We start from the raw sequence: 26,344 nt of genomic DNA on the forward strand, positions 1-26,344 counted from the left end.
GGCCCAGCTGCTGGCCCCGCGCCAGCCTCGCGCCCCCTAGTGGCCTCGCGCCGCGGCCGGGGGGTAGGGCCGCGCGCCGCCAGCAGGGGGCGCGGCCAGCAGGGGGCGCCGCGGGTGAGGGCCGGGCGGGGCGGGGGGCGCGGCCACATAAAAGGCCCCGCGCACGGCCCAGCCCCGCAGCGCTGCCGCACCGCCGCACGGAACGGAGAACGCACCGGCACCGGGCCTGCAGGTAAAGGGCAGCGCCGCCGCCCCAGCTTCGGCGCCCGCACAGCACCCTTTGTCCTTTCTCTCCCGCAAGCGGCGCCCCGCAGCGGGTCCCCCAAGGGTGCGATTGTATTTAAGGGCTTTTTTTCCCTCCGGGCGGGCGGGACCCCGCGACCGCGCCCCGCCCGCCGTGACTGTCGCTGAGGCGCTGAGGGTGCTGCACCCCGGGATCGCCCCCCCTGTCCTGGGCCAGGCTGTCTCCTCTCGTAGTCCTCGGGTCTCTCGCTAGTCGGTGGTGGCCCTCGCGCGGGCTGGGCTCGGGGCCCCTCCGCTGTCCCCTCCCGCTTGGGGAGTGGCCGCAGTCGCGGCCGTGCCAGTGCCGGGGTTTCAGCCTTGGCCGCGGTGGCGGCTGCTGCCCTCGGCCCGGTGAGAAAATCCCCCGTGTGCCACCAGATCGCCTTGTCAGAGGCGAGTGCAGCCAAGAACTCGGTCGCTGCCAGCGACCCGCTCCGTGCCCCCTGCGAGCCGCCTCCTCCGGGGAGATCGGCCGTACGCCGGAGTTACGGACTTGTTGCAATAGTTAATTATTGCCCGTAGGCCCCGAGCCCTTCCGCGGGACCAAGAGGAATTTGGAAATAGACGATTTCTTCTAAGTTGCCTTGGCTGTGTGCCTGGGTTAAGTGTACTTAAAGAAGAGCTGCTGCAGGGGAAAGACCTTGCTGGATTTTGGCAGCTCAGTATAAAATCAGAGGGGACGAGTGACAAAGTTGAACTCTGGGGAATGTGTGCTCTCTGGAGGAGCCTCTCGGCACGTTGACTGTTGTGCAGACAAGGGATGCTACTGCAGTACTGCCCCAGTTCGTAGGGAACCTGGGGGCACTGGTGACTGAGGATGGGAAAAGTGCCAGTACCTGGGCCACGATCGCACAGACATATTGGATGCTGTCAGAGTTGTTGAAGAGGCTGCTATTCCCACGTATCGGTGGAGGTGTGTCTCACCTACCTTTGTGTTCTCTTCGTGGCAGCAGCATCGAATGGTTCAGAAGCCAAACTGATTGCTATGACTGACATAGGCTGATTTGTCTTAGTTCAGTGGAACCAAACCACAAAACAAGCAGTGTTTTCTGGGTTTGTGCCTGTCTACATTTTTACTTAAATGAATCAGACTGTTTCTCAGATTGTGCCAAAAGCAAAACTGAACTCTCCCACAGTAGTAATTCAGTGCCTAGGCCATGGACTATGATACAGACCTTATTATTTAGATAGTCATAATTGAAAATTGGGTTCAAAATACTTGCATAATTAAACTGATTTCAGATAGAGTGAGGTTGGGCCCAATATAAGCCATGGTACTGTCTGTGTTAGGGATACAAATGCCTGAAGTAGTTTATCTTTCAAACTGAGTCTCAGTAAAACAACCTTATTTTGCCTTTTCAATTTTTTTTTTCTTAGGGTTTTCTGTTATTTTTTGGGTGGGGTTTTTGTTTGGGTTTTTTTTTTTAGTTTTTTGTTTGGGGTTGTCTTTTTTAGTGTTTTGGTTTTGTGTTGTTGTTGGGTTTTTGGTGGGTTTTTTTTTTTTTTTCATTTTTGCACTTTAAAAGGTTTGGGAAAGCTTGATCCTGTGAACATAGCTTAGAAATTTTATTCCCTTCCCAGACTAAAATTGTTTAATAGATTGGATTTTGGAAATGCAGCACAAGTTACTTTATCCCAGGATTAATTTTTTTTTAATATTAGTCTCCCAGCATGCTTGTAATGTGAGGCCCATGCTCTGCAAGCCTCACGCCTGGGAATGACTTGGTCTGGGTGAACAGATCCCGTGTTCAGTAGGACCCTTCATTCTGGTTCGAGTAATTCCTGGCCCTCGGTCTCTGGGACTGCAGCCTGAGGCACAAGGGCTTGCTATCTCACCGTAGTATCCCAGCAGCTGCCCACAAGCACAGGACTGTCTGAAGGAGGAGCTTGCCAAGTCATAGCTCTTGCATAATCGCAGCTGAGACCCAAGAAATTGTGGCTGTTGGAAAGAAGGGCACTTCAGAGCAGTTCAGTGCCTTCTGAGGTTGTCTTGACAAAGAACAAAGTGCAAAAAGAAGGGCAGAGTTCAAGTTCTTTTTTTTTTTAGCCTTTGTTCACAAATATCTTGGGAAACCTCTGTTCCCTACAGCAAACAAATCTGCCCAGTATTTATTTTATCTGTAGAAATAAAGCTTGCCACAAGAAAATACTCTTGATGTGTGGGCCTTGGATTTTTCTACCCGTTTCCTTCCTTCCTGGGGGACAAAGTTAATAAAGAAGCTTACAACATATTAATTTAAGTAGTTTCAGCAGTATGAGCTGTCATTGTAATCATGTCCATTAACCCCTGATTTTGAGAAAAAGGTGGGGAAATAGGTAACTGGACTAGAACTCGTGAAATCTAAAAGTAAACGGAGCTCATCTATTTCTGTGGAATTTGGGGGAAGAATTTGGTTATATTTTTAATTTTTTGATACAATCATAATTAAAGCCCATGCCATTAATTGTCAAGATATTAACCTTTCTTTTTATCCTCACGTAGATCTCTCTAGGAGCTGGGGCTTTAAGGAAAATACCATGTAGCATGAAACTAAGGAGAAACTGAGGTTATTTTTAAGACTTTTTGGAGATATCCTGTATGCTATGTTACTGCCTCACCTAGTTATGTTGTTAAGATGAAGGATACAAGTATTGGTAGCTTTTAACTTAGGTTGGACTTTTTTTATGCCTATTGCAGTTCAAGATGTCTAAAAAAATCCGTGGAGGCTCCGTTGTGGAGATGCAAGGAGATGAAATGACACGGGTCATCTGGGAGCTGATTAAAGAAAAGCTGATTTTTCCTTATGTAGATCTGGATTTGCACAGGTAATGACTCTGTGTCATTCATCTGAATGTACTGAAGTTTGCATGTGTCAGTAGGTGTTGGTGGATTTTCATTTAGCACGGGAAGCATGCCCTCCAAGGTTCCTCACAGCAGTAAGCAATGCATGCTGAATTGTGAATTAGAGTTTTGCCTATACTGTTCCTCTAAGAAAGTTTCTCAGAGACGTGGCCTGTATTTTGTTTTCTGTGTCTTGGGGTTTCCAGCACCTGGACAGTATGCATGACCCTGCAGCCTAAACAGTGAGAAGAAATATGGGCTGTTTCAGCCAGTCCCTGACTTGAAGCATAGCATCCTGCACCCCTGAGTGGGCTTATGGCTTCTTGCCATGCCCCTTTGAAGATCTGCCCAGAGAAGAGAAGGGTGTGTGCAAGGCACAGACTCTGCCCTGATGGCTGTAAGCCTCAGCTCTGCTGCTGACAATGTGAGCTAACTGTTGCAATTACTCCCTGAAGCTAGGCTGTGCTCCTATACTCCCTTCTGGAAAATAACAAATACTAGCAGCTGGGTACAGCAAAAGGGACATGCTATCTATAGCATCTGGCCAAGCAGAACAAATAATCTTTTCCTTTTCTGGCCACTGAGCTATAATTATTAGAGAAGTATCCAGCTACATTGCTGCTAGCCATGTGGACAGAGGCCTTCAGTGGTATCTGCCATAGTTAAACCCACAAGTCTGACCTCTTCCCCTGCCACTGGAGCCATTTGTATGCCACCTACATCAGGCTTTCTGGTGTTGGGAGCCAGGCAGACAGGAACCCAGCAGAATAATACATGCACACAGTCTGGAGAACATCCCTTTTCAAAGAGGGTGGGAGGAGGGCAAGAAAACCCCTGGCTGAGGCAGCACAATGGCTAGATTGATGTACAGCTGGCTGTGCTTCAGGGCTGTCCCATGCTGGGCACCCATTGTTCTCCAAAAGCTGTTAAAACAGCGAGTATGGAAATGACCTTCCTCTGATGTTTGAGAGGAATATTGGCAGTTTTGCTGCCAGAGCAAGATTGTGGGTCCCTTCTCAAAGCAGTTTTTAAGTCTAATATAGCTTCATGTGCTCAGTACATGAAGGAAGCCAGAGCCTTCAGCCCAAGAGGTTTGAAATAAAGGCTCATATTTGTCTGGGGGTTTTGCTGCTCCATACAATGAAAACCCTCAACTGATAGGTGCCATTGCAGGAAACTCAAAAGGCAAGGTAGAGGAGATACTGTCCTATGCTGGCAGCAAACCTTAGCCATAAACTGAAGCTCTCCTTGCTTCCATCTCCTACCAACCTCCACTAATAGGAGAAATGTCACTGTGTAAGTCTGTTTTTTTTCCAGTCCAGCAGCATTTGCAGTGGAAGAGGGATAACTTCCGTTGTGGCAGAATGCTGTAACTATACTCACATGCACATATGGGGTCTTGTTTCTTTTCTGTTGAAAACAAATAAATGTCCTGGGAAGTCCTGACCATGTTTGTGGGTTTGTTACAGCTATGACTTGGGCATTGAGCATCGTGATGCTACAAATGACAAAGTAACTGTGGAAGCTGCTGAAGCCATAAAGAAATACAACGTTGGCATAAAGTGTGCAACTATCACTCCTGATGAGAACAGAGTGGAGGAGTTCAAGTTGAAGCAGATGTGGAAGTCTCCCAATGGCACAATTAGAAATATCCTAGGTGGCACTGTCTTCAGAGAGGCTATTATCTGCAAGAACATTCCCCGGCTGGTGTCTGGATGGGTGAAACCCATTGTCATTGGCCGTCACGCTTATGGGGATCAAGTGAGTCACTTCAGTGTTTGCCCCTCTTTTTGTCTTAACAAGCTTATTCCTGACTGGTATAGAGCTCCAAAGACTTAGACATCCCTGTGCTCTTGCTCTGTCCCTTGCATTCCACCTGGGAGCACACACGTGCTAGCACTTCATTTGTACTGCACCCAGCAAGTGTGGGAGAGCATGGTTCATGCCTCTCTCCCTTGAGCAGTGGCACTGTATAAACAGCATTCAGAAACCTGTGATTCGATTACACAGGCCTGTACTTAGACACTTAACTCTGCTAGGTTATTGTTCTTCACCTCTCTAGAACACTCCTTCCTACATAAGAACATCTTTAGAAAATATTATTTTACACTGCCCGCCTTCTTACTTTGCAGGACTTTGTAGTGTCAAATATTGCTCACAGCAAAAATGGATAAAAGTGAATGAGTTCTAGAAGTGGGCAAAATTGCCTTCTATATGGGGGTGTGGTTTTGTTCTGGTTTTTTGTTTTTGTTTTTTACTGTGATCTGCTGCTTTAACTTGCACAGCACACCTGCGGAGTTGGTATCTGACCTGGGCACATCAGGCTGTGGTACAGAAGTAGGGAAACCTCTTTTATCAAAACTTCCCTGACAATGGTAGTAGTACAAGACTGTGGAAAGCCCTGGAACCATTCTCAGTGTTGTGCCCTCTGGGTAGTCTGAAAGATAAGAATAAGTCATACTGTTCTCCATGGGCAATCATATGTGCTATAAAGCTACCAAACATGGCAAAAGAAAAGTCTTCTAGAAGAGCGAAGTGCTTAAATAGGTGGCTAAACCTGCAAACTGAGGGCAAGTCATTCAATTACCTGCTATAGTAAGGTAAAATAATAAATTTTCAAGAGGAAAATAATTGCAGAACCCTGACACTAGAAAAAAATGGAATTCAGCATCCTTAAAGGTTGTGAACAATTGAGAAGGTTAAAATAATAATAGGAAACAGTAGATCAAAGGGAAAGGATTGAAACCTGCAAAAGTAAGATATTAAAGTGAAAGGAACAATATAAGAACATACAAAGGACATAGGAGCAAGACACTAACTTCAGAACAGCACAGGGAGCAGATTCCCTCCATAGGAGGGGAAACTACATGAAAAACAAATTTCAAAGAAATGTAACCTTAAATAGTACTGTTCAGGACAATTGGGAAGATGATAGAGCGTTTAAATACTTAAAGTTTTTAACTTCAAAGACTCTTACTACAGGTTGGCCTTTCAAATGTCATCTTGGATGATATATGAACCCTGATACTTACAAGATCTGCAGCTGTAATATTAATGGCTTTTTTGAGGCAGGGAGAGGAGCCTTTCTATCCACCAACCACACAACAATCTAAATACTCTGCACTTCAAAACTTCAGCACATCTGCAAAAGTAGATACTCTGCTGATTGATGGGGCCCAAGAATCTGTGAGGTTTTTCCCCTAAAGGGGAAGATGGTTTCTGAAACAGGCAGACTTTTGACTATTTAAGGATACAGTTTAGTGGTGCTCTTGGCAGTGCTGGGTTAACTGTTGGACTTGATGATCTTAAGAGTCTTTTCCAACCTAAGTGATTCCATGACTCTAGTTTTTCTAATATCTAGTAAAATAATCCAATGACAATATGGCTGAATAAAAAGTCTATTTAATGGAGTTTTTAGTACAACTGTTTTTCTGTAACCTGCCCTCCCAAATGAGGACTGTCTTTTATGGTTCTCTCTTCCTGATAGATAAATTATGGCAATTTTTTTTTTAACAGTACAGAGCAACTGATTTTGTGGTACCTGGGCCTGGAAAAGTAGAGATGACCTACACTCCTGCAGATGGAGGCAAACCAGTCACATATCTGGTCCATAACTTTGAAAGTAGGTATTTTCTCTAATTAGTGATTAAAACTGATGTACTGATATTTTTGGATTTAATTCAACATTGAATTATCAGTCCCATCTCTTTGATAGTAAAATATGACTTTGAGGTGGAGTGGGGGAGAAAGTCTGAGCCTTCTTCATTTATTTGTCAAGTACTGAAAGTACCTTGAAATCTTCCTGGGATCAAAGAGGCACATCAAGAACACAATCATACTAGATTAGCCATCTGTCATGCTCCTTATATGATGACTCTGGTAGCAGATATGTTTCTCTCCCTGATCAGAGGCAAACTTATTATGTAAACTGGGCTTGACCTAAGGGGAGGTATATTTGAGAGCAATCCATGTGCAATTCTTTCTGGGTTTAGTTTGTTTTGCTGATCTCTATACCTTTGCAGTTTTTGCCCTTCTTTATGAAGCAGTCTTTTTATTTGCTCAGTAGAAATGAGAATTAACACTTACTCTGTAAGGTGGAAAGACGATTTTGCAAGGATGCCCCTGACTGTATAGGCTGTAACTGTTTTAATAGATGCAGTCCCAAAGGTTTTGGTGTCACTCTACTCCCTACTGCTCTGCTTGTTGCAGACATTGCAAGGCTCAGGAAGAGTCCTGACATTGTTGGGCTTTGTTAATGGAAGCAGTTACAGACATGTTGCCAGAACTCAGGCTGTTTTCTCTAGGGGCAGGATTCAGGGAAACATCATGCAAGTCATGTCTCTTGTCTGTCATTAATCAAAGGGTTCAGGATTTAAAGTCTTACAATGATCTATTTAGCTACAAGAAAATGAAACCACGTAAACCACAGCATCCTTGTTTGCGTGCAGTTGGTCTGGCAAACAGCTATCAAGATTGACATATGACCCTCCTTTGTAATACTTGTTTTCTCTGGCATACTTGCGCATAAGAACCTACATCTCTACCATCTCTTGTTGCATAGCCTTTCATCTGGACTTCACCTGCTTCACGGCCAGTCCCAATCTGTTTTCATTTGATAGGTGACTGGTGAGCCTGTGTTGGAGATGTGTGGCCATCCAGCTGCAGTCTGATTTGCTGCTCTGCATTGCATCAGCAAGCAGAAAGCAGGGAAATGCAAAGATGGCAGATTACTGCTGTTTAGGGAGCTGCCCTCCCCACAGATAACTGTTGTGCCAGCATATCTCCCAAATGATTAAGGGAAGCTTGTCTTTTTGCTGTACTAATATTTCAACCTTGACACTGAATCAAGAGATTTTTAGGAGGCAGTAGGATTGTATGACTGCAATAAGGATTTTCTTTTACATGTATGAAAATAACTGTTTTATTCCAATTTGATAGCTGTCATCCAGCAGCCATGAAATCATGGTTCCAAAGGACACAGTCTCTGTAGCTGATGACACCCTGAACTGTCCTTGACTCCATAGGGGAGGTACAGGGATAGCATGTAACAACAGGAATTTCATCCTCTGCCAATATCAACTTTAAATGACATTGCTCTCTTGGCAAGCAGATAAACCTCCTCTGGCTTCCCCTCTGCATTTTGCATGTATGTCCATATAGCAACAACCATCTGAAGGTGGTATGGATAAATAGATATTAAGAAAGGTATTTAAAAACTCTGGGTGTTTCTAGAACAAAGATCCCTACTATTGGTACTGTACAAAACCTAGATAGATGGTGGTAGTGAGGTGCTTAAAATTAAGTACATGGTGTCTACTTTTAACTAGAAACAGAGTTGTGCTCTAAAAATGACAAAGCTTTCTCGTGAAGCTCTAGACCCTGCTTTCACCTACAATCATCCTCTTCCATGATTTGAGTGCTGCTTTCTTCTAGGTGAGCTGGGCTGCAAGTTCAGCACACTTCCATTTGTGCCTCTAACACATCTGCCTTAGACAATCTAAGTCATGTGAATGTTGATAGTTCCTCCGAGCCTTCTCAGGACCTGCCTGAGCACCCACATCACTGGCACATTTTTCCCACAACTTGCTAGAAGTGAGCCTGAGTGGGTGGATCAAAGAGGCAGGGTAGGCCACACATATGCTGAAAAAAATGCAGGAATTCATGTGGAGTCTTGTTTACCTGAGCTAGGCAAAGAAGTCCTTGACTGCTGGAGTTAGTTCTGAAGGGGCAAAGCATTTAAAGTGTGAGCACATCCCCTTCTGACTTTGACTGCTGCCTGCTGCTTTGATAGAAAAAGACTGTAAAGACTGTACGAAAAAGACTGTAGTACTTAAATGGCTCATAAGAGCTCAGGTACATTCATTTCTGTCACAGTGTGCTTGAGTACTTAGGCTGGATTAGAACAAAACTTCTTAGAGGGATTAGATCACATTATTAAGATGTAATTGCCTGTAAAACAAAACCACCTTCCTATCCATGTGTCACAGAACTGCTGGAGCTTTGAGCTGATAACACAAAGCAAATCTCCTGAAAGAACTAACCTTAAATTGATTAACTAGATTAAGACACCTGGGTAGAGTACCAGTCTGCCTGCCAGCCAGAGTATGCTGTGGGGAGAACAAAATTCTTCAACCAAAACTAAATCTAGTTGATTCCTATCTGTTCTTCGTCCACTAACAGGCTGTGGTGGTGTAGCCATGGGAATGTACAATCTTGACCAGTCTATCAAGGATTTTGCCCACAGTTCCTTCCAGATGGCACTGTCTAAAGGCTGGCCCCTCTACATGAGCACCAAAAACACCATTCTGAAGAAATACGATGGCCGCTTCAAAGACATCTTCCAAGACATCTATGACAGGTAATCAGTTGTGTACTTCCTACTGCAGTGCATAAGTCTGCAGCAGGAACATCCTCTCCAGACTTGAGTTGCTTTTTCAGACACTCAGCAACACTTTAAGGGCACAGGGGATGCCATCTCTGTCACAGTCTCCCTTGTCCTGCAAGGCACAATACTCAATGCAGAAAGCTCTGCTAAATGTGGTTGTGGTGTCCATATCTTCTAATAAAGCCACAGATTCTCTGTGGGTGCCTCTGTGACTCTGAATCAGCCTTGCTATAGCCTAGCAAAGTAGACAAGGGAAAAAAAGTAAAGAGAATTCAGGGGTTTTTTTTGTTTTGTTTTAGTCTTATCTCTGTGCACTTCTCAATGTACAAACTGTGCAATTCCCTGTTTGTATGACAAGGTGTTTTGGTTTTTGTTTTCTAGAGAATACAAGTCCCAGTTTGAAGCCAAAAAGATCTGGTATGAGCACAGGCTCATTGATGACATGGTTGCTCAGGCCCTGAAATCTGAAGGAGGCTTTGTCTGGGCCTGCAAGAACTATGATGGGGATGTGCAGTCTGACTCTGTTGCACAAGGTATGAGGTGCTTCCTGTGCCACAGTGAAGCAGGTTTAGTGGCAGTCTTCTTGTGTCCTTCTGTCACATCTTATGGAATGGCCCAGGATAGATGTTGTGTTGGGTCTCAAAACTTGTATTTCAAACTTGTTGCCAGTCATGGAGGTATCAGGCAGCCAGAAAAATTCTGATTTTGCTTTTATAAGAAAATCTATTGAATGTAGACTGTAGTTGTATTTATTTACAGGAGGGAAGTTTCTACCACATGATAACTGGTAAGCTTTCTAGTCTCGTGAATAGTATTTAGTCAGCTGGTTCTGTCACTGACAGCTTGAGTTGAGCTAACTGCTGCTGAGTGTGATGGCAGGTGCTCTGCAGAAAAGTCATAAAACTTTCAGGACCTAAAGCTACCTGTCAGGTGTAAAGAGAGATTGATATGTTTAACTTTACATAATTTCAATGCTTGATCAAAATCCTATATAACCAAGGTGCCTGGTGCCAAAACAAATATGGATGCAGAATCCACAGGATGAGATGTATGGCTGTATGTAATACACTCTTTCTGAGGTAGTGCCACTAAACTGCCTCCCACAGAACAAGGATGTGTGTAGGACTGCTAAACAAATCTTTCAAACATGGACATCTCTGAAACCTGCAGCGTTAGAACTGGTGTGAATGTCCAATATCAGAAGTTGCTGGTTCCTCTCACAAGAGCAGATGCTCTTAATAAGAAGTTGTTTTGTTTCCTGTCACCCTGTGTGAAAGGCAAGCAGCCCAACACTTACTGTTCTCTTACTGTACATTTTCAGTAGAAATCTGTCCAGCAAATTAGGTAAGAAAACTAATTTCCTTGAAATGGTGCAGAATGTCTGTATATCTATATCTCATGGTTCAGCTGGACTTTGTGTTCAGATGAACTGCTCTTTTGATGTGTACTTGCCAGTTAATTGCAGAAGCACTACTGCAGCTCTGCTGTTCAGGGATTTTTGTATCAGTGGAAGATGTTGGGGGATTGTAGGTGGGGAGATGAAGGGGAGTATGAGGGAGCTGTCCAAAGGAGACACTGAACTTTTGAAACTTGTATTTTGTAGGCTATGGCTCTCTGGGGATGATGACCAGCGTGCTGATCTGCCCTGATGGCAAGACTGTAGAAGCAGAAGCTGCTCATGGGACAGTTACTCGTCACTACCGCATGCACCAGAAAGGCCAAGAAACCTCCACTAACCCCATTGGTGAGCTGCTTTTCACTGCCCTTCATCACCTCTACACATGAAAGAACAAGTTTAGAGTAAGAACATCTGCACCCTTTCTGTAGACAACTGTACCACTTAGTCAAACTTGCAGGTCATAATGCATTTTTCTTCCAGAGATTGTGATGACCCTTAAGGAGAACGAAGTACCTGAGATTTTTAAATGCCCCTTGATCAAAAGAAATGACAAAAGAGAGAGGGTCTGCAAACAATCAGAAAGTAGATCAGTAAATTACACACATGGCATGGAAATACCTACTATATAAGAACACAGCAGTGGGTTTTGGATAAAGGAGCAGGGTGAAAGTGAAAAGAAGAATTAAAGAGGGAAAGATGAATTAAAGAAAGTAAGAAAGGAAAAGAGAAACAGAGAAAAAAAAAGAGGGAATTAAAACTAAAAAAAGAGAAGAAAAGAGAGAGAAAAATAGATCACTAATCTTGGTTACAGCATTGATCCAGCTGAGGGGATACCAATTCTGGTTTCAGTGCTGATCCAGATGATAAGTGGCAATCCAGTTGCATTGGTCTGGCTACTGAGATGTTCAGGGCCCTGGGTGCACCACCTGGGCTTGGGAGGGCCAGGGTCGGGGGGAGAGGGGGGGCACCTTTTCATGTACATTAGTCCTCAAGTGCAGTCCATGCTTTCAGGCCTGTCTGGAAAGGGGTCAGAGGACTTTGGGAGTCTTTGGTCTCAATCCCACCCTATACTCCATGCCCACTTGCTGCTATTCATTCTTGTGGTTGTACTGTACTATGTTGTGGTGCTTTCTCACTGAAAAGTGCTCTCCTGCTTCCACCTGGCCCCTCTTTTCCAATCAAATCTTATTCTTTTTCATGGCATGTCAGTACCAAAAGTCCATGGTTGGCTCTACAGCCATCCAGTTATCAGTGTTCAAGAGACACACATTAGCTCCTTCTCTTGAGGTGGGCTCAGTTGGTCAGAGCATGGTGCTAGTAACACCAAGGGTGTGGGTTCAATCCTTGTATGGACCATTCATGTAAGAGTTGGATTCAATGAGCCTTCTGTGTCCTTTGCAACTCAGACTATCCTGTGATTCCATGTGTATCTTCTGGAAATCATCACCTCCAAAAGATGTACTTTGGGCTGCTGTTGAAAGGGTTGTTAGAGAGTAGGGTATAGTATGCATTAGATCCTTATAATCAAGAGCTTGAGGGGTCTCACTTTGGGTCATGGGGTTGCAAGAGAGTGGGCTTTAATTATAGTAATTTCCCATCCTGGCTGCCATTCAAGTCGGTAACAAAAATATTGTTCAACTTGGGTTGTTATTCAGGCAAGAAAAATATCTTTCCAAGGCTGTTCATAAAAAAAAAAAGTGCTCATTAGACACCACTAGTTCCTGTGTTTCTGATAAGCTTGAGAAGAGCTTAGGTGTGGTTTGCCAAGGCCTAATGATCATTTCTCAGATCACAGTGTGGCCTGAGGGGGAGGAAAGGGAATATACCTCCGCAGTCCTCTCATGACTTAAGTCAGCTTCTCTGGGTCTCTACAGACACAGCTACAGCCTGAAGCAAAAAACAGGCTGGAATGGAGTGAGTGTGAGCAATAAGCTAGACCTAACTTAGCCTTTATGCACTCACTCTTCAGGAAACTGTTGGTTTATAGCCACAAGGCCTTAAGGTTTAGGTTGGTTGTTTTTTATTTTGCTCCTCTTTCTGATGGCCCAGAAGAACCAACCACACCCCAAGCCATGTACACACTCAAAGTGTAAGGGTACTTGGAATGGGACATGAGGGAAATAATCCTCTAAATTTGCATAGAGACCAGAGCATAGTGTTAGGAAAAGGACTGTACCCTTCTGTCACAATATTCTCTGTAACTACAGAGTCCTACCACCTGTCATTCTTTCTGACTTGGGCAGGAAGAAAATAAAATGACATGCATAGAGAGATTACTGGAGGCAGTGAGTAGTTTCTGAGGTCTGCTTTGGTTTGTTTTTTTCCAAGTTTCACCAAAGGCAAAGGATACCTAAATGAAGATAAGTGTTCTTTCCCAAACCAGATTTTTAATCCTTTTTTTCAGTCTGCTTTCCATTTTATTGGTATTAAAAAATCCAATTATTGTTCCACATGATGATTTAGAGCAACTTTCAGGAAGTTCTGGATAGATAGAATAACCCAGTGTTCTCTCTCAGCCTCCATCTTTGCATGGACAAGAGGCCTCGCTCACAGAGCTAAGCTGGACAACAACACTAGCCTCAGGAACTTTGCAGTTGCCCTGGAAGAAGTCTGCATTGAGACCATTGAATCTGGCTTCATGACAAAGGACCTTGCTGCCTGCATCAAAGGCCTGCCTAAGTAAGTGTATGAAAAAACCAGCTATGCCTAGAAAAGGCTGTTTTACATGGTGGTTCTGAACAGCATTGGCTGGAATGTTATTTTTAGTATGGTAAAGAACAGGAGTGTCTCACAGGACTTCCTGTACCCAGTGCTGGCTGTAAAATGAACATGAGACACTCCCTGTCCCAAGCAACTTGGTCCAATTGCTTTCTCCCTGATATTGCACCAAATGAATGGGAGAAAAGAGTAAAGAATGAACTGCAAAGGTTTCCATGTTTTGTATGACAGTTTAGCTATGGTGGCCAGATTCTAATAAATGAAGAAGACCTACATAACTGTAAAATATCACCTGGCTACCTCTTCCCAGAGCCTTATGGCAAAAAGCCCCAGCCTGATGAGTAGGAGAGAGTTCTTTTGGTTTTAGAGGCAAAACATAGAGTTCTTTGAACAGTCTTTCTCTGCTTTGATTATTTGAGTCTGTACAACTAATACCTGTCTTGTTTTGTCTCCCCCACCAGTGTCACACGCTCTGATTACCTGAACACCTTTGAGTTCATGGACAAGCTGGCTGAAAACTTGAAGCGGAAGCTGGCCTCTATGCCCAAAGCTTAAGGCATGGGTTACACTCATGCTCCCCTAACAAAGTGTCTCCCACTTACATCAGAGTGTAAGTGGCATTGTCTCATTTGTTGTGCTTCTTTTAGGCTGTTCTTCAGCTTTGGCCATCTGGTATTATCACACTAGCTGATATTTCCTATCAGAATCATCTCTTCCCAATTACTCATTTTTCTCTTGATTTTCTATCTGATCACACTTGAGTCCTCTTGCAAAGCACAGGCACTGGAGGTTTCTTTCCTCAAGAAAAGTGAATTCTGTAGACTGGAATCACCTGAGGGAACTTGATGACTTGAGAAGGTCTGAACTGGGGGTTTTAGCAAGCTCTCCATACTTTGCATCTCAAAGATAGGTCCCTTCTTAACCTGCTGCATTAAGTCAACACTTTCAAGACCCTGCAGCTGTGCTGGATTCACCTCATTTGTACTTCCAAAGTCTTGGACTCCATCAGGAGAGTGGGAATGGTGCTCCACACCACAGTCTCTGCTCCTCCTATCAGAAGCCCCCTCACACACCTTCTGCCCCATCTCACAGACTTCAGTCTCACTAGAACATGTTGCAACTTCTGGCTGAAGAAGCTTTGCATTTTGAGCACGCTCTTCACCTTGAGATCTGTCAGGACTACTTTCTGCATTGTTTTTAATTGCAGTTGTTTTCTTTTTTCCTGTTCTTGCTTTCTTAGCAGTTGTTCTCTGATCGGTTTTAGTTTTTTAATAGGCTCCCTCCAGGGTACAAACATTCACCCATGATTGCTTAATCTTGCTGAATTTTTACAGTCTCACTCCCTCCAGATGTGAAGCTATACCAATATATAGATGATACTCTAATTGAAGGAGATTCCCATGAAAAGGTAGGAAAGCAACAACAATAATAGGAAGCATTACATGAAGCAGAAATTGAAATTCAGCCTGAAAAATGTCAAGGACCAAGAAATAAATACTGGGGTACTTGGTAGATGCAGCCAATGCAGTAGTTCCTCCAGACACTTTAAAGGAATAAACAGATACAAGTGCCCCATCAAGGAAAAAATTACAGCAGTTGATGGGAACTTTAGGGTATTGGAGAAAACATGTACCTGGCTTTTCTGTTACTGCTCGCATAACTGGGTCTGTCTTGCTTTGTTGTGTAACTTTACAAACACTAGATAAAAATGAACACAGACACTTTTTAAACTTTTAGAAAATCATGTTTTCTGAAACCCTTTGAGCTGCTAGGCTAAGCCCTACTTTTTCTAAGCAGATGAATTTGCTTAAAAGCTTGGTATGGGTCTGGATTCCTAGTTTTGTTCACAGCAGACCTGAGGTTTTTCTCTGTGACTTTGATCTATGTTTATCTGTTCCTCTCAGTCTGAAGGCCAGTCTGTGTCACAGCTCTGATCAAACCAGCAGTGACCTACTGTCCAGCAGACCTTAGGAAGGAATACCGTCCTCTTCTCTCAAGTACTTCCCAGTGAGTATAAGTGAGGTCAGAGGGCTATGCCAGCTCTACCACAGCCCTCCTGAATTTATCTTGTAGTGCCAACCAGAGCAGTGTCCTGATACCAAGGGATTTGGTTCCATTGCTACAGTCAGGACTGTAGCGTTTGAGTAGCACTTAGTAAATGCTGGAAACAAGCCTTATAGGCTAAGAGCCTACCAAAGCCATGCTGCAGTGTCTAAATGCAGGCCATGCATTTAGTTATGCTCCTTCTGACTGGATGTGAAGCATAGGAACTGTTAACCTCTTCCCTCACCCCACAATTCATAAAGGTGCAAACTTTTCTCCAACTGTCTGGGCTATTACTTACCCTAGTTGTCTTACAGCAGGTCGTATCATGACTGTGAAAACTTATTCCATCCATGGTTGTGTGTTGGTTTTTTTTTTTTTTTAAGGAATATTTTTAATTCAAACTAAAATAAAAGCCAACTAACATTCTTTGTGTCTCCTTCCTTTGTGTGATTGGCAAATATGGAGAAACTGCCTCAAAGAGAGACTCCAGTAGCTTTCAGCACAGTCCAGTACAGGCTTGGGCAGGAATGTGATATAAATGGCTGTTGGAATGTGATATAAAAAAAAAGTGTCTCCCTTCTTAGAATAGAGTTTCAACTTGTTCTAGCCTAGACATAGCTGTCATATGTAGTGTCATGGTAAGCATCAGGTAGTATACAAGGATTTGAAAATACCACTTGCATTGAAATTTTATTTGGAGAGTAATAGAAACTGATACATCATTGCTTAGCAAAACAGAAACTGGTTACACATGAACAAAATCCCCCTCCAGCTGACTGCTAGAGGTGGTGATTAGGAGAGAGGTACCAATGTTAGACTATAGGGGCTACTATTACCTTGTGTTTGCTCGCAGCTATCTCCATACCTTCAAAGTCAATGAATACAATCTACTGTTCTGTACTACTTGGTATTAGGACAAGCACATAAGTGCAGCTGGAAAAAGTCCCATTTCTGACCCAAAGAGGCAATGAAAATAATTACTGGGAACACCTGGAGAGCTATGTTCGTAGCCTGGCTTCTGACATCAGTGGGTCAATACAGGCAGGTACTAATACAACAGCACTTATAACAAGTGTTATAAGTGTTACTTACTAGCTCCTACCTGGCTTCCAGAGTTACAGAATACCAGAGAAAGTTTGGTAACCTCCAGAAAACTGAACAAATAAATAAGAGTGCATTTTTGAATCTCAGGCTTTTTGTTTCCTAGTTTTAATAACTTAAGGTTACAGCTTAAATGTAAGCTATGTTGTAGCATTTACTAACTGGTGATGACACTATTTTACCTCTACTAATGAAGTTTCTATCTTCTGGAGTCCTCTGAATACAGAGTACAGCAAGACCCAGCCTATCCTCATGAACTGATAGATGCTGCTGAGGTGCTAAGGAGAAGGAGTAAGTATGGTCAGAAGAAAAGACCAGCCCTCTCCCCGCTGTGCCACAAAGAGGAAACACTTTTCCTGCTTCCAGACAGGCACATTTCCTTCCCTTTTACGACTGGTGTGATCCCTTCTTTTCCCCACCACTCTCTCAAACATTTAAAATCAATAACCTTCAAAGTTATACCAATGGACCCTAAAAAAAGCAAGTGCTTGAAGCCAGTGGGTACTGCAATGGATGAGTAAAGGATTTCCTGAAACACAACTGACCCCATCTGGAGTACTGTTTTCCAGCTCTGTGATTCTCAGCTTAAGAGGGATATGGACCTGTTGGAGCAAAGCCAGAGGGGGAACACAAAGATGATCAGAGGGTTGAAATACCTCCCATATGAAGACAGACTGAGAGAGTTGAGGTTGTTCAGCCTGGAAAAACAGAAGGTGCTAGGGAAACCTTATGACACCTTCCAGTACCTGAAGCGGCTATAAGAATGCTGAAGGAGGTACTTTTTAACAAGGGCAAGGAGTGATAGGAAAAGGGGAGATGTTTTTAAACAGCTCTGTCCCCAGGACCCTCTCCTTTGATCACTCTTCCAAGACATGTTTAGGTCTGGTCCTAAGTACCCTGTGTTTCAAATACTCTTTAATGTTGGTTGGTATAGAGTTCATCTTCTGCTGCAGGGAGCTTTACATGGCAGACAGGGGCAGAGAAGATGAAGAAAGCAGAAGATAGCTAGGAGCTAATCATACAACACATAAGGGCCATGCCCATCATTAAAACAGACGTCCAACAATTTGCGTCAACCACTTTCCCCACCCATAAGTCCTAAAGATTTGAAAATGGAAGAAATCCATGGCACAGAGCTCAATTTGTCAAATTGGTCCTTGGGTTGCCTTAGTTGGAATAGTTCAGCTGCCTGGTCAGCCACCTCCATCTTTGCTTGGGCCTCTGTGTTCAAAGCTGTAGCTTTGCAGCTAAATGCGTGAGCTTCTAGGAGTCTGGGGGCTGCTTTTAAACTCTGTGCTAATCCTTTCTGTTGTTACCACCTTGCCTTCCTTGGTACTGAGACATCCTTCAGGAAGCCATTCTTTGTTCTCTTTCATCTTCTTGGTCGTTCCCTTGGCTTTGACAGGCATTTTTCTTTTGTTGAGAGAAGAGTGGAGGAACTCGGTGTCTGTAAATGTGTCACCCTGCCTCAGTTTCCTACAGAAACAAAAGGGTTACATTGAACCATCAAGTATTCCTTGAATGCATGTATGATTTTAGTCCCTAAAGTTTCTAATTTTAGTGCAGTTCTTCCCCATAAGATGATTAAGTGGTACAGTTTGTTTCTTGTCCAATACAGAGTACTTTCTGGTGCAATATAACCAGCTATTCACAGAAAGTTCAAACTGGGACACTTTGCAAGGAAAAACACACCCAGTAACATATAACTATGGTAACATATAACTATGAAGATGTCATTTTAGGAGTACATGACTCTGTGCAATAGCCATACAGTTTCCTAGGGAAAAGATGCAGCTATTTGTTTAGGTATATCTGCTAGTGAATATAGATACAGGATGCTCTCAGGAGGAAAGTATTACTCAGGTGTCTAAAATTTTAGTCATCACAGAATGTAAATGAAATCAGGGCTTCTTTAGGCTTCTTTCTTTTAGGCTATCTTTAGCCTGTATTTTATCCTCGAGCTACTGCCTCATTAGCACTGGAGTACCACAGATGCAGTCTGCCAAGAGATGTGCTCATGTCAACAAGTAAAATAACATCTTTGGTAGCTTGTTACCAGAAGCTTCAGCATTTATTTGTACTGATGCAGAATTTTGGCATAACCACACAGTGGTAAAAGAGGAGGGTCACAGAACACAAAGGGTAAGAACTTTGAACAAAGCAACAGAGGGTCCAGCCCTGGAGAGTTAGTATATGAGAGCAGAGCAGGGATTGCAGCATGCAGCATGGGAACAGTCTTTGGAATGAATAGTTTAAGCCCAACCTCTTGACTGATGGCTCTTTGTAGCAGGTTGGCTTCCATTTCCGCCTAGATGAGCGCCCTGACTCTTCCTCTGAGCTGGAGAGAGACAGAACCCTGGTATTGTTCAAGTCCTGTAGTGGCCTGATATCTGCAAAGGGAGATATTCACATGGTTTGATCAAAGTGATTCCAAATCATTTCCAGATATCCTAAGAAATAACAGCTGACAAATAGAAAAAGAGTTGCATTACCAGGTTTCTCTGAAAATGCACAATCCGGAATCTAAGCATATTACCCCTAAACTCAGGAGACCATTTTAATCCAAAAATACCAGACCTGCTCCTCAAAAGTCAGCTCATAAATCAAATTAGGTCCCTCGATGAAAAACCACTAATACTGATAGTATCATGGGCCCGGGTATAGTAGAAAAATTGTATAAAAACTCTGTTTGATAGCTGTAATGCTCAGGAGCTTACAGCCTGGAGAAGACAGCAAGCTTATAGCACACAACCAACCTACCAGCAACCTACTGACTTCCAGCAAGACACAGGACCAGTGTTCACTGCACCTTTCCAAGTGGAGTCAGCCAAAAGGAGGAGGGCAGAAGAACAAACTTCCTCCCTCTCTACAAAGTACAGCCCACTCCAGTTGTAACAGGCCTGTTTGTCAACAGCTACAGAAAGAAATACCCCACAAAACTACTCTTTACAGAGTATTCATTTACAGCAAACTCCCCAAAAGGATCAGCTTAACTATTGTAATACCAGCCCAGGGATGCACCCTCCAAATCCTTTTAAAAACAAACAAACAAAAAATAAACCCACAACCAAAATAAATTAGGTTGGATCCTGGTTAATTTCCAGTGAAGATATCACCTTAGAAGTATGAAGTCTTGCAGCACTAACCATTCTGGACCAAAAATTTTCCATCTTCTTGTTATTTTGTGCCCCAATAACACTGACTGACTCTAGTAGGCAGGGTCAGCATCAAGCTAGATTTTGAAGTGCTTGAATACTTGATTTTCTAAATAGGCATGCCTTGTAGATAAGAAGAGTGGTAAAGCAAGACTCAGCACATGCTGCTAGTCTTGTCCCACTATCTACACATGGACAAGTGGACAGAAATTCTTATACAAATGCTGATAAACTAGAAGTAAATGGAGCCACAGAAATGACAGGGCAGCACAAGTGGAAGCATAAATGGTGTACTGGAGACTGATCTTTAATTCTGAAAAAAGAGAGGAGAGGAAGGAAAATATAAGTACTCGCTGCATGGAGTTTTTGCCCTCATATCCAAACACAGGTACCTTCCCCATCTTACCACCTACCAGGTTCCTGTGAAGGTGAGCTACAAGAACTTGACTGGACTTGGTTCCTTTCCCCAGGTATTTCCTCTGCAGTGTTTTCTTTAAATATCAGGGAGTTTTTCAGCTGAACAGGGGGTTTTGCTGGCATTTTGTTGCCCTCAGTACTTAAGCTCTTGGAAACTGGTACTTCTGTAAGTCTGGAGCTGACAGACAAAACTGCACAACTGCTCACATGGGAGGATTCAAGACTGTGTGGAAGGTCTGTAAGACTATCTGCAAGTGATACCTCAGGTAGCTGCTCCTCCAGGAAATCACCTGGCTCAGACAGCAGATGGCTAATGCAGGAAAACTTCCCCATCACGATAGTCTGCTTGGATGCAAGTTCTGTGGAACTTCCAATGAGAACCTTGGCACCATCACTTTTTCTGGCCAGGGAATCAGTCTCTGGAGGTTGAGAGCTGCTCCTCTTCTGCTGAGGCCTGGGTTTGCAAGAGGCTTCTTTTGTCAAACCATTCATGTTGTGGTCAACTTCACCTTGCCCATTTTTTTGATGGCCCCCTGTCTGTTTTTTATTGCTCTTTTGATTGCTCTTAACAGCTCTAGGGATTTTGCTCACTTTGTTCCCAGGAACAGACCTGGGAGGTAGATTTTCACTCCCTTCAGATTCTGTCTGGAAACAACCCAAGTTTCCTGCAAGATCCAAAGGATGGACAATATATGTTTCCCTGCGCTGTTTTAGATTGCCTGGCAAATCCTTTGTGCTCTCATTAGCTACTCCTTGAACATCTATGCAGGGCCTAAACACATTAACTTCATTTCTCTGATCACAATTGCTATTCCTGGCAGTACTCTTCCTGCTTGTTGTGCTTCTTTTAGGCCGTTCTTCAGCTTTGGAGTCTGGTATTATCACAATGTTTGGTAGATATTCCTCATCAGAATCATGTCTTTGCCCAATTACTCTAGTTTTTCTGTTGGCTTTCTGTCTGATGCTCTTTCTGCTCACACTTGAGAATTTTGTAGAATTCTGTAGACTGGAATCACCTGAGGGAACTTGATGACTTGAGAAGGTACGAGCTGGGGGTTTTAGCAAGCTCTCCATACTTTGCATCTCAAAGATAGGTCCCTTCTTAACCTGCTGCATTAAGTCAACACTTTCAAGACCCTGCAGCTGTGCTGGATTCACCTCATTTGTACTTCCAAAGTCTTGGACTCCATCAGGAGAGTGGGAATGGTGCTCCACACCACAGTCTCTGCTCCTCCTATCAGAAGCCCCCTCACACACCTTCTGCCCCATCTCACAGACTTCAGTCTCACTAGAACATGTTGCAACTTCTGGCTGAAGAAGCTTTGCATTTTGAGCACGCTCTTCAACTTGAGATCTGTCAGGACTACTTTCTGCATTGTTTTTAATTGCAGTTGTTTTCTTTTTTCCTGTTCTCACCTTTTTAACAGTCTTCTTCTCTCCAGTTTTACACTTACCTTTGCTTTTAACCTTTACAGAATCAAACTCAGGGACTCGGCTATAGCTAGGGTCTGTTTCAACACAACACACTATTTCTTTTGTCTGTGGCTGCTCACAAAAGGTCTCTTTACCCACAGAGTTTCTATGAGAAATAACAGCAGTTTGAGCAGGTGAAGCCAGGGGGCTGGGAGATCGCAGCTGTTGCTGTGTGTTGTTCTTGCTGGAGCTGTTGTTGTCCTGTGCACTACTACCCCAAGATGCCTGAGTGGAACTGACATGTGGGAAGATATCCAGAGTAGAAGATGGAGTGCTTGTAGCAAACAGGGTGGAACGCTTTCTCCTCTGAGTAACGTGCCCTTGTGAGAGACGATCTAAAAAATGTTTTGCCATCTCATCAGCCTCATATGAAAGAGTATGACTTTCCAAGGCAAGTGTTAGCAAATTGTTGGGATTTTGTTCAGTGCTGCACAAGACCTCTGTTGGAAAGAAAAATTCATGATTAAGGCTGAGAAATGCAGCAGGCAAATGCCATCTTTCTCCACACCAGTAAAAACCTTGCCACAAATACAGAGCATAGATAAAGCTTGATTTTGAGACAGGGATTCCCCCACCTTACTGTGTACCAGATTTGCTTAGCTGGCTTCTCTCTGAACAAAAGGGCAGCCCAAATCAAGATTGCCTAACCAGCCATAATATTAGGAACACTTATGATCTGTATAAGAGTTATCATTTATATGGCAAATCCACAAGAAACAGTGGTGAACCTAGTCAGATTCTGCACTTTCAGACATCTCCAAAAGTCTTATGCAAGCTCAGTGCCTAATAGTCAAAAAGCCTGAATTGTGAGTTTGATCTACTGCAAACACACCACATATCCCTCTGAAGACTCTGATTCTGGGACATACAGAACTCCAGCAATAACAGCCCCAGTGGAGCATGTAGTTAATACCAGACATTAGGAGCTATTGGAGTTGTGGTTGAGAGCTAACGGGAGCAATGGCATTTACATATTTCTGAGACAGACACAAAGCCATACCAGAAGAACAGCAAGAGATGCAAATTTACCTCCAAATATGTGAGAGTCATGAAAAGCCCCCTCTGCTGCCACTGCTTCAGTCACCTTTTTGCCATTCTCTTCCTGGCAGAACTGAGATTTCTCATCGTGCTGTGGTGGCAAAGCATCCTTGGAGGTAACAGGCGCAATTTTCAGGGCCTCATTAGAAGCAGATATCTGAAGTTCTTCTGCACTAGAAGCAGGTCTCTGAAATTCTCCTGCACTAGAAGCAGGTCTCTGAAGTTCTCCTGAGGATGTTTGTAGTGCTGTGGAGCTGCCAGCTTGCTGCTCTGCATCATGCAGCTTGGAAATAGGCACTCTCATCGGTATCTGTGTAACCCTGGTGAGAAGGAAGAGCAGAATGGATCACGTTTCTCATATAGGACAGGCCCCAGAATCCAGCAGACTGACTACAAGCCACGTGTGGGCAGCTCCAAGGACTGCCCTGTCTTCAGAGACTACACAGGGAAGAAACAGGACTTCAAATATACTTTAAGAGATCACGCTCTGACCATCTTTCCAGAAAGCTTACATCATACAAGGAGGGGACTATTAAGCATTTTTATGTACCAAACATCAAAGTAGCCAGCTATGGCACTCACTCGCTCAAGGAGATCTTGCTGTACTCAGCAGCTATAAAGAGAAAACTGCCTAAAGGTAACACAGTCTCAAAGAAAGGAGCTAAAAAGCCTAGTTTTGCACAGACTCGGCATTAGGACAAACAAGACAAGGAGTGGCAATAAAAAGACAGGAAAAAGGAAAGCATCAAGCAGTGGTGATTCAGAGAAGCTATCTCATATGAAACTGGCAACGAGGCACACACATAAAACACAAGAAGTTTAACATACAGAAATTTCAGGACATGCTTGCTGGTATCATTTTAAAGCCCACCTCAGAAGTTGACCATCTACAATATCATCAGCCCAGCTATCTTCAGTCATTATGCTCTTCTGGCCACTGGACAAGGATGAAGAATTTATATGGAACTGGAAAGAAGAGAAATAGGAGAGTGACTTAAAGTTCTTGAAATCCCTTGTGCAACTTCCTGCACAGAAACAGCAGAAGCTCAGTTTCTCTAGAAAGTATGTGAAGTATTGCCAGCAACCCTCTCACCTTATGGAATAAATTATGGAAAAAATTGCAGCAGAATCAGATTGTGTCTCCACGGCCTAAGGATGAAGTTAAACTAGTTCAGATAATCTGAGACTAGGAAGCACAAGTATTTTCCCATCCACCCATGAGACAGAACACAGGGAAAGTGTCCTATTCTCTATCCCAAGTTGCCATGGCAATACTTTAAAAAAGAAATTGAAGAGAAGTCACAACCTGTCAGAACAGAAAAGCCTACTGCCCAATACAGCAAATAATCCAGAGGAAAACAGTTTAAAACAGCAGTTTTCCTACACAAAGAGTTACCCTGGAAATCCTTAACACTAAACCGGCCAGCATGTAGCCAGCACAACTCAAGCAAAGAAAAACAACTCAAGCAAAGAAAAACAGATGAAGCATCCAACACTGAAGTGAGCAGGCAACACAAAGCAAAAGACAGAAAAAGACAGCCCCCTTCCCAGAAGCAGTGTGCTCAGGTTTCCCACGGTTTACCTCAGACAGCTCGGCCATCTTAACTGCAGCCATAAGATTCTCCATTTTTTTCAACATATTATTCTGTGTTGAGGTAATAAAGAAAGAGAAGCCATAAAGACATTGCATCAAAACATCTATTCCAACAAGGATGCTACTAGCCAGAGGCATGTTCTGGGGAGAACACAGCTTGGAAACAAAAATAATCAAATGAATGGCAACCTTTTCAGTATGTTGAGAATCCAGACATTCAACAGCAACAGCTCAATCCTCCCACAGCTGAGATGCTAGTGCAGCTCACCTTGCCTACCACCCCTCCCCACGCCAGCCACAGTGAGTGCCATACCAGGAAGGAGAGCCTGTGCCGCAGCACAGCGTTCTGGAAGTGGCACTGCTTCACCTCCTTCTGTAGGATGGTCTTCTCCTGGGTGAGCCGCTGTGCATTGGCTTTCTCTGCATTGAGGGCCAGAGCCAATGCTTTATTGTTCTGCTTTAGGGAGACTTTCATAGTGGAGTTGTCTGTGAGAGACAGAACAGTATCACACATCATCAGTGTCCAAGGTCTCACCCATACTTCTCCCACCATCATAATTCTCTCTCTTCCTAGACCAGCCTTCCTCAGATTCAGATCTCTATAACTCAACAGCCCCCTCACAAAATTAGCAGCATCCTTCCATAATAACACACAACACTTCAGACACCCTCTACATCCTCAGTGGGTCACACTGAGACAGAAAGCTACTGCTTCAATTCTTAATGAATGATGGCATGGTTGAAGTGCTGAGTTTAAAAATATATGCTCCTTGCTTTGAATAAGTCACCAACAGGTAAGTCCTCATCGCCATCCAAAAAATGGGAGGAAAAACTGTTTTCCTCTATAGTTGCCCTTGAGTAAATTTGGACCCCTGTTTCCCAATTTCAAAACAATTTTTAAAAAGTAATGGAAATTTCTGGGTTTTTAAAGGTAGTCCAAATTATCTCCTGTTCTATCTATGCATTGCTTCCCCCATACAAACAAGCCAGTTAGCCTAGATCCGCAGAGGATTGCATATACACTAAAATACTTCATACACCTTTGGGCACCTTGCGTGGCACTTGACACTCATCTGCAGGGCACTGAATTCACTCAAAACCCCCGGGCAGAGGAGCAGCTAAGAAGCAGCACATGAGCTCCGCTAAGGGACTGCTGCCCACTCCGATGCCACGGCCAAAGGCCCAGTTATAAGCTGACATAGCAGCCAGCGTTTGTCCACACCGCACCGCAAAATAAACTCACTGATGATCTTCGTTTTGATTTTCGATGCGAGCGAGGCATTCAACTTCGCAGTCCTCAAGGCACCCTTTTTCTTTTCCCGCATCCGCTCCCTCACGTCGCTCAGACTGAAGAAGGACATTTCGGCGGCCTCCCACGCTGCCATCGCTGAAGAGAGCGACACCGAGCGGGGTCAGCACCCCTCTTTCCCTTCTGCAAGCCCTCACCGGCCAAGGCTCGCACTTGCCCCGAGAAACGGCGCCGCGGCCTGGCCCGGCCGCAGGCGTACCCCCGGCCGAGGAGGAGGAGGACGAGGAGGAGGACGAGGGCGAAGAAGAAGCCCTGCCCGCCAAGCGACTTTCGAAAGCCGCGGCCGGCCCGCCCCTCGCTCCGCCCTGCGGGCCGGCGGCGGAGAGCGGCGCCTCCTCTGAGCCCCGCCGGGGGAAGGAGGGGTTCCCCCGGTCGCCGGGGTAGCCGCCAGGACCGGAGGCGCTTGCCGGACCGCCCAGGCCGCTGCCGGGGGCGGAGGAGATCTCCCGGCCGCCGCGGCCCTTCGCGCTGGAAGCGGCCAGCCCTGAGGCGCTGCCACCGGCCCCGGCCCCGACCCCACAGAGCTACCCCGCTCCTGGAAGGCCTCAAGAAAGGCCGAGGGTTCTTCTGAAGGACATAGCCCCCCCAAAAATTAGGGTTGGTAGT

At 44.3% G+C, this 26,344-nt stretch overlaps 2 protein-coding genes across 2 annotated transcripts; one reads left to right on the top strand and one right to left on the bottom strand.

The window, feature by feature from the left end:
• The first annotated feature begins 114 nt into the window (after nt 1–114).
• IDH1 (isocitrate dehydrogenase (NADP(+)) 1) lies at nt 115–16,077 on the top strand. Its single transcript, XM_030241590.2, has 9 exons — nt 115–232; nt 2,960–3,087; nt 4,573–4,864; nt 6,620–6,725; nt 9,284–9,461; nt 9,870–10,021; nt 11,092–11,232; nt 13,404–13,566; nt 14,067–16,077. Exons 2-9 carry the CDS (start codon nt 2,966–2,968, stop codon nt 14,158–14,160), a joined length of 1,248 nt encoding a protein of 415 aa, XP_030097450.1. The 5' UTR covers nt 115–232; nt 2,960–2,965; the 3' UTR covers nt 14,161–16,077.
• Nucleotides 16,017–26,050, bottom strand: LOC103814714 (uncharacterized). Its single transcript, XM_009088326.4, has 8 exons — nt 25,673–26,050; nt 24,743–24,915; nt 24,418–24,480; nt 23,707–23,801; nt 22,827–23,155; nt 20,321–22,237; nt 19,016–19,142; nt 16,017–18,228 (listed from the first exon to the last, which is right to left on the bottom strand). The coding sequence occupies exons 1-8, from the start codon at nt 25,812–25,814 to the stop codon at nt 18,000–18,002; spliced, it is 3,075 nt and encodes a 1,024-aa protein (XP_009086574.3). The 5' UTR covers nt 25,815–26,050; the 3' UTR covers nt 16,017–17,999.
• Nucleotides 26,051–26,344: the final 294 nt, after the last annotated feature.

This window comes from Serinus canaria, chromosome 7 (genome assembly GCF_022539315.1).
Source record: "Serinus canaria isolate serCan28SL12 chromosome 7, serCan2020, whole genome shotgun sequence".
NCBI classification, from domain to species: domain Eukaryota; kingdom Metazoa; phylum Chordata; class Aves; order Passeriformes; family Fringillidae; genus Serinus; species Serinus canaria.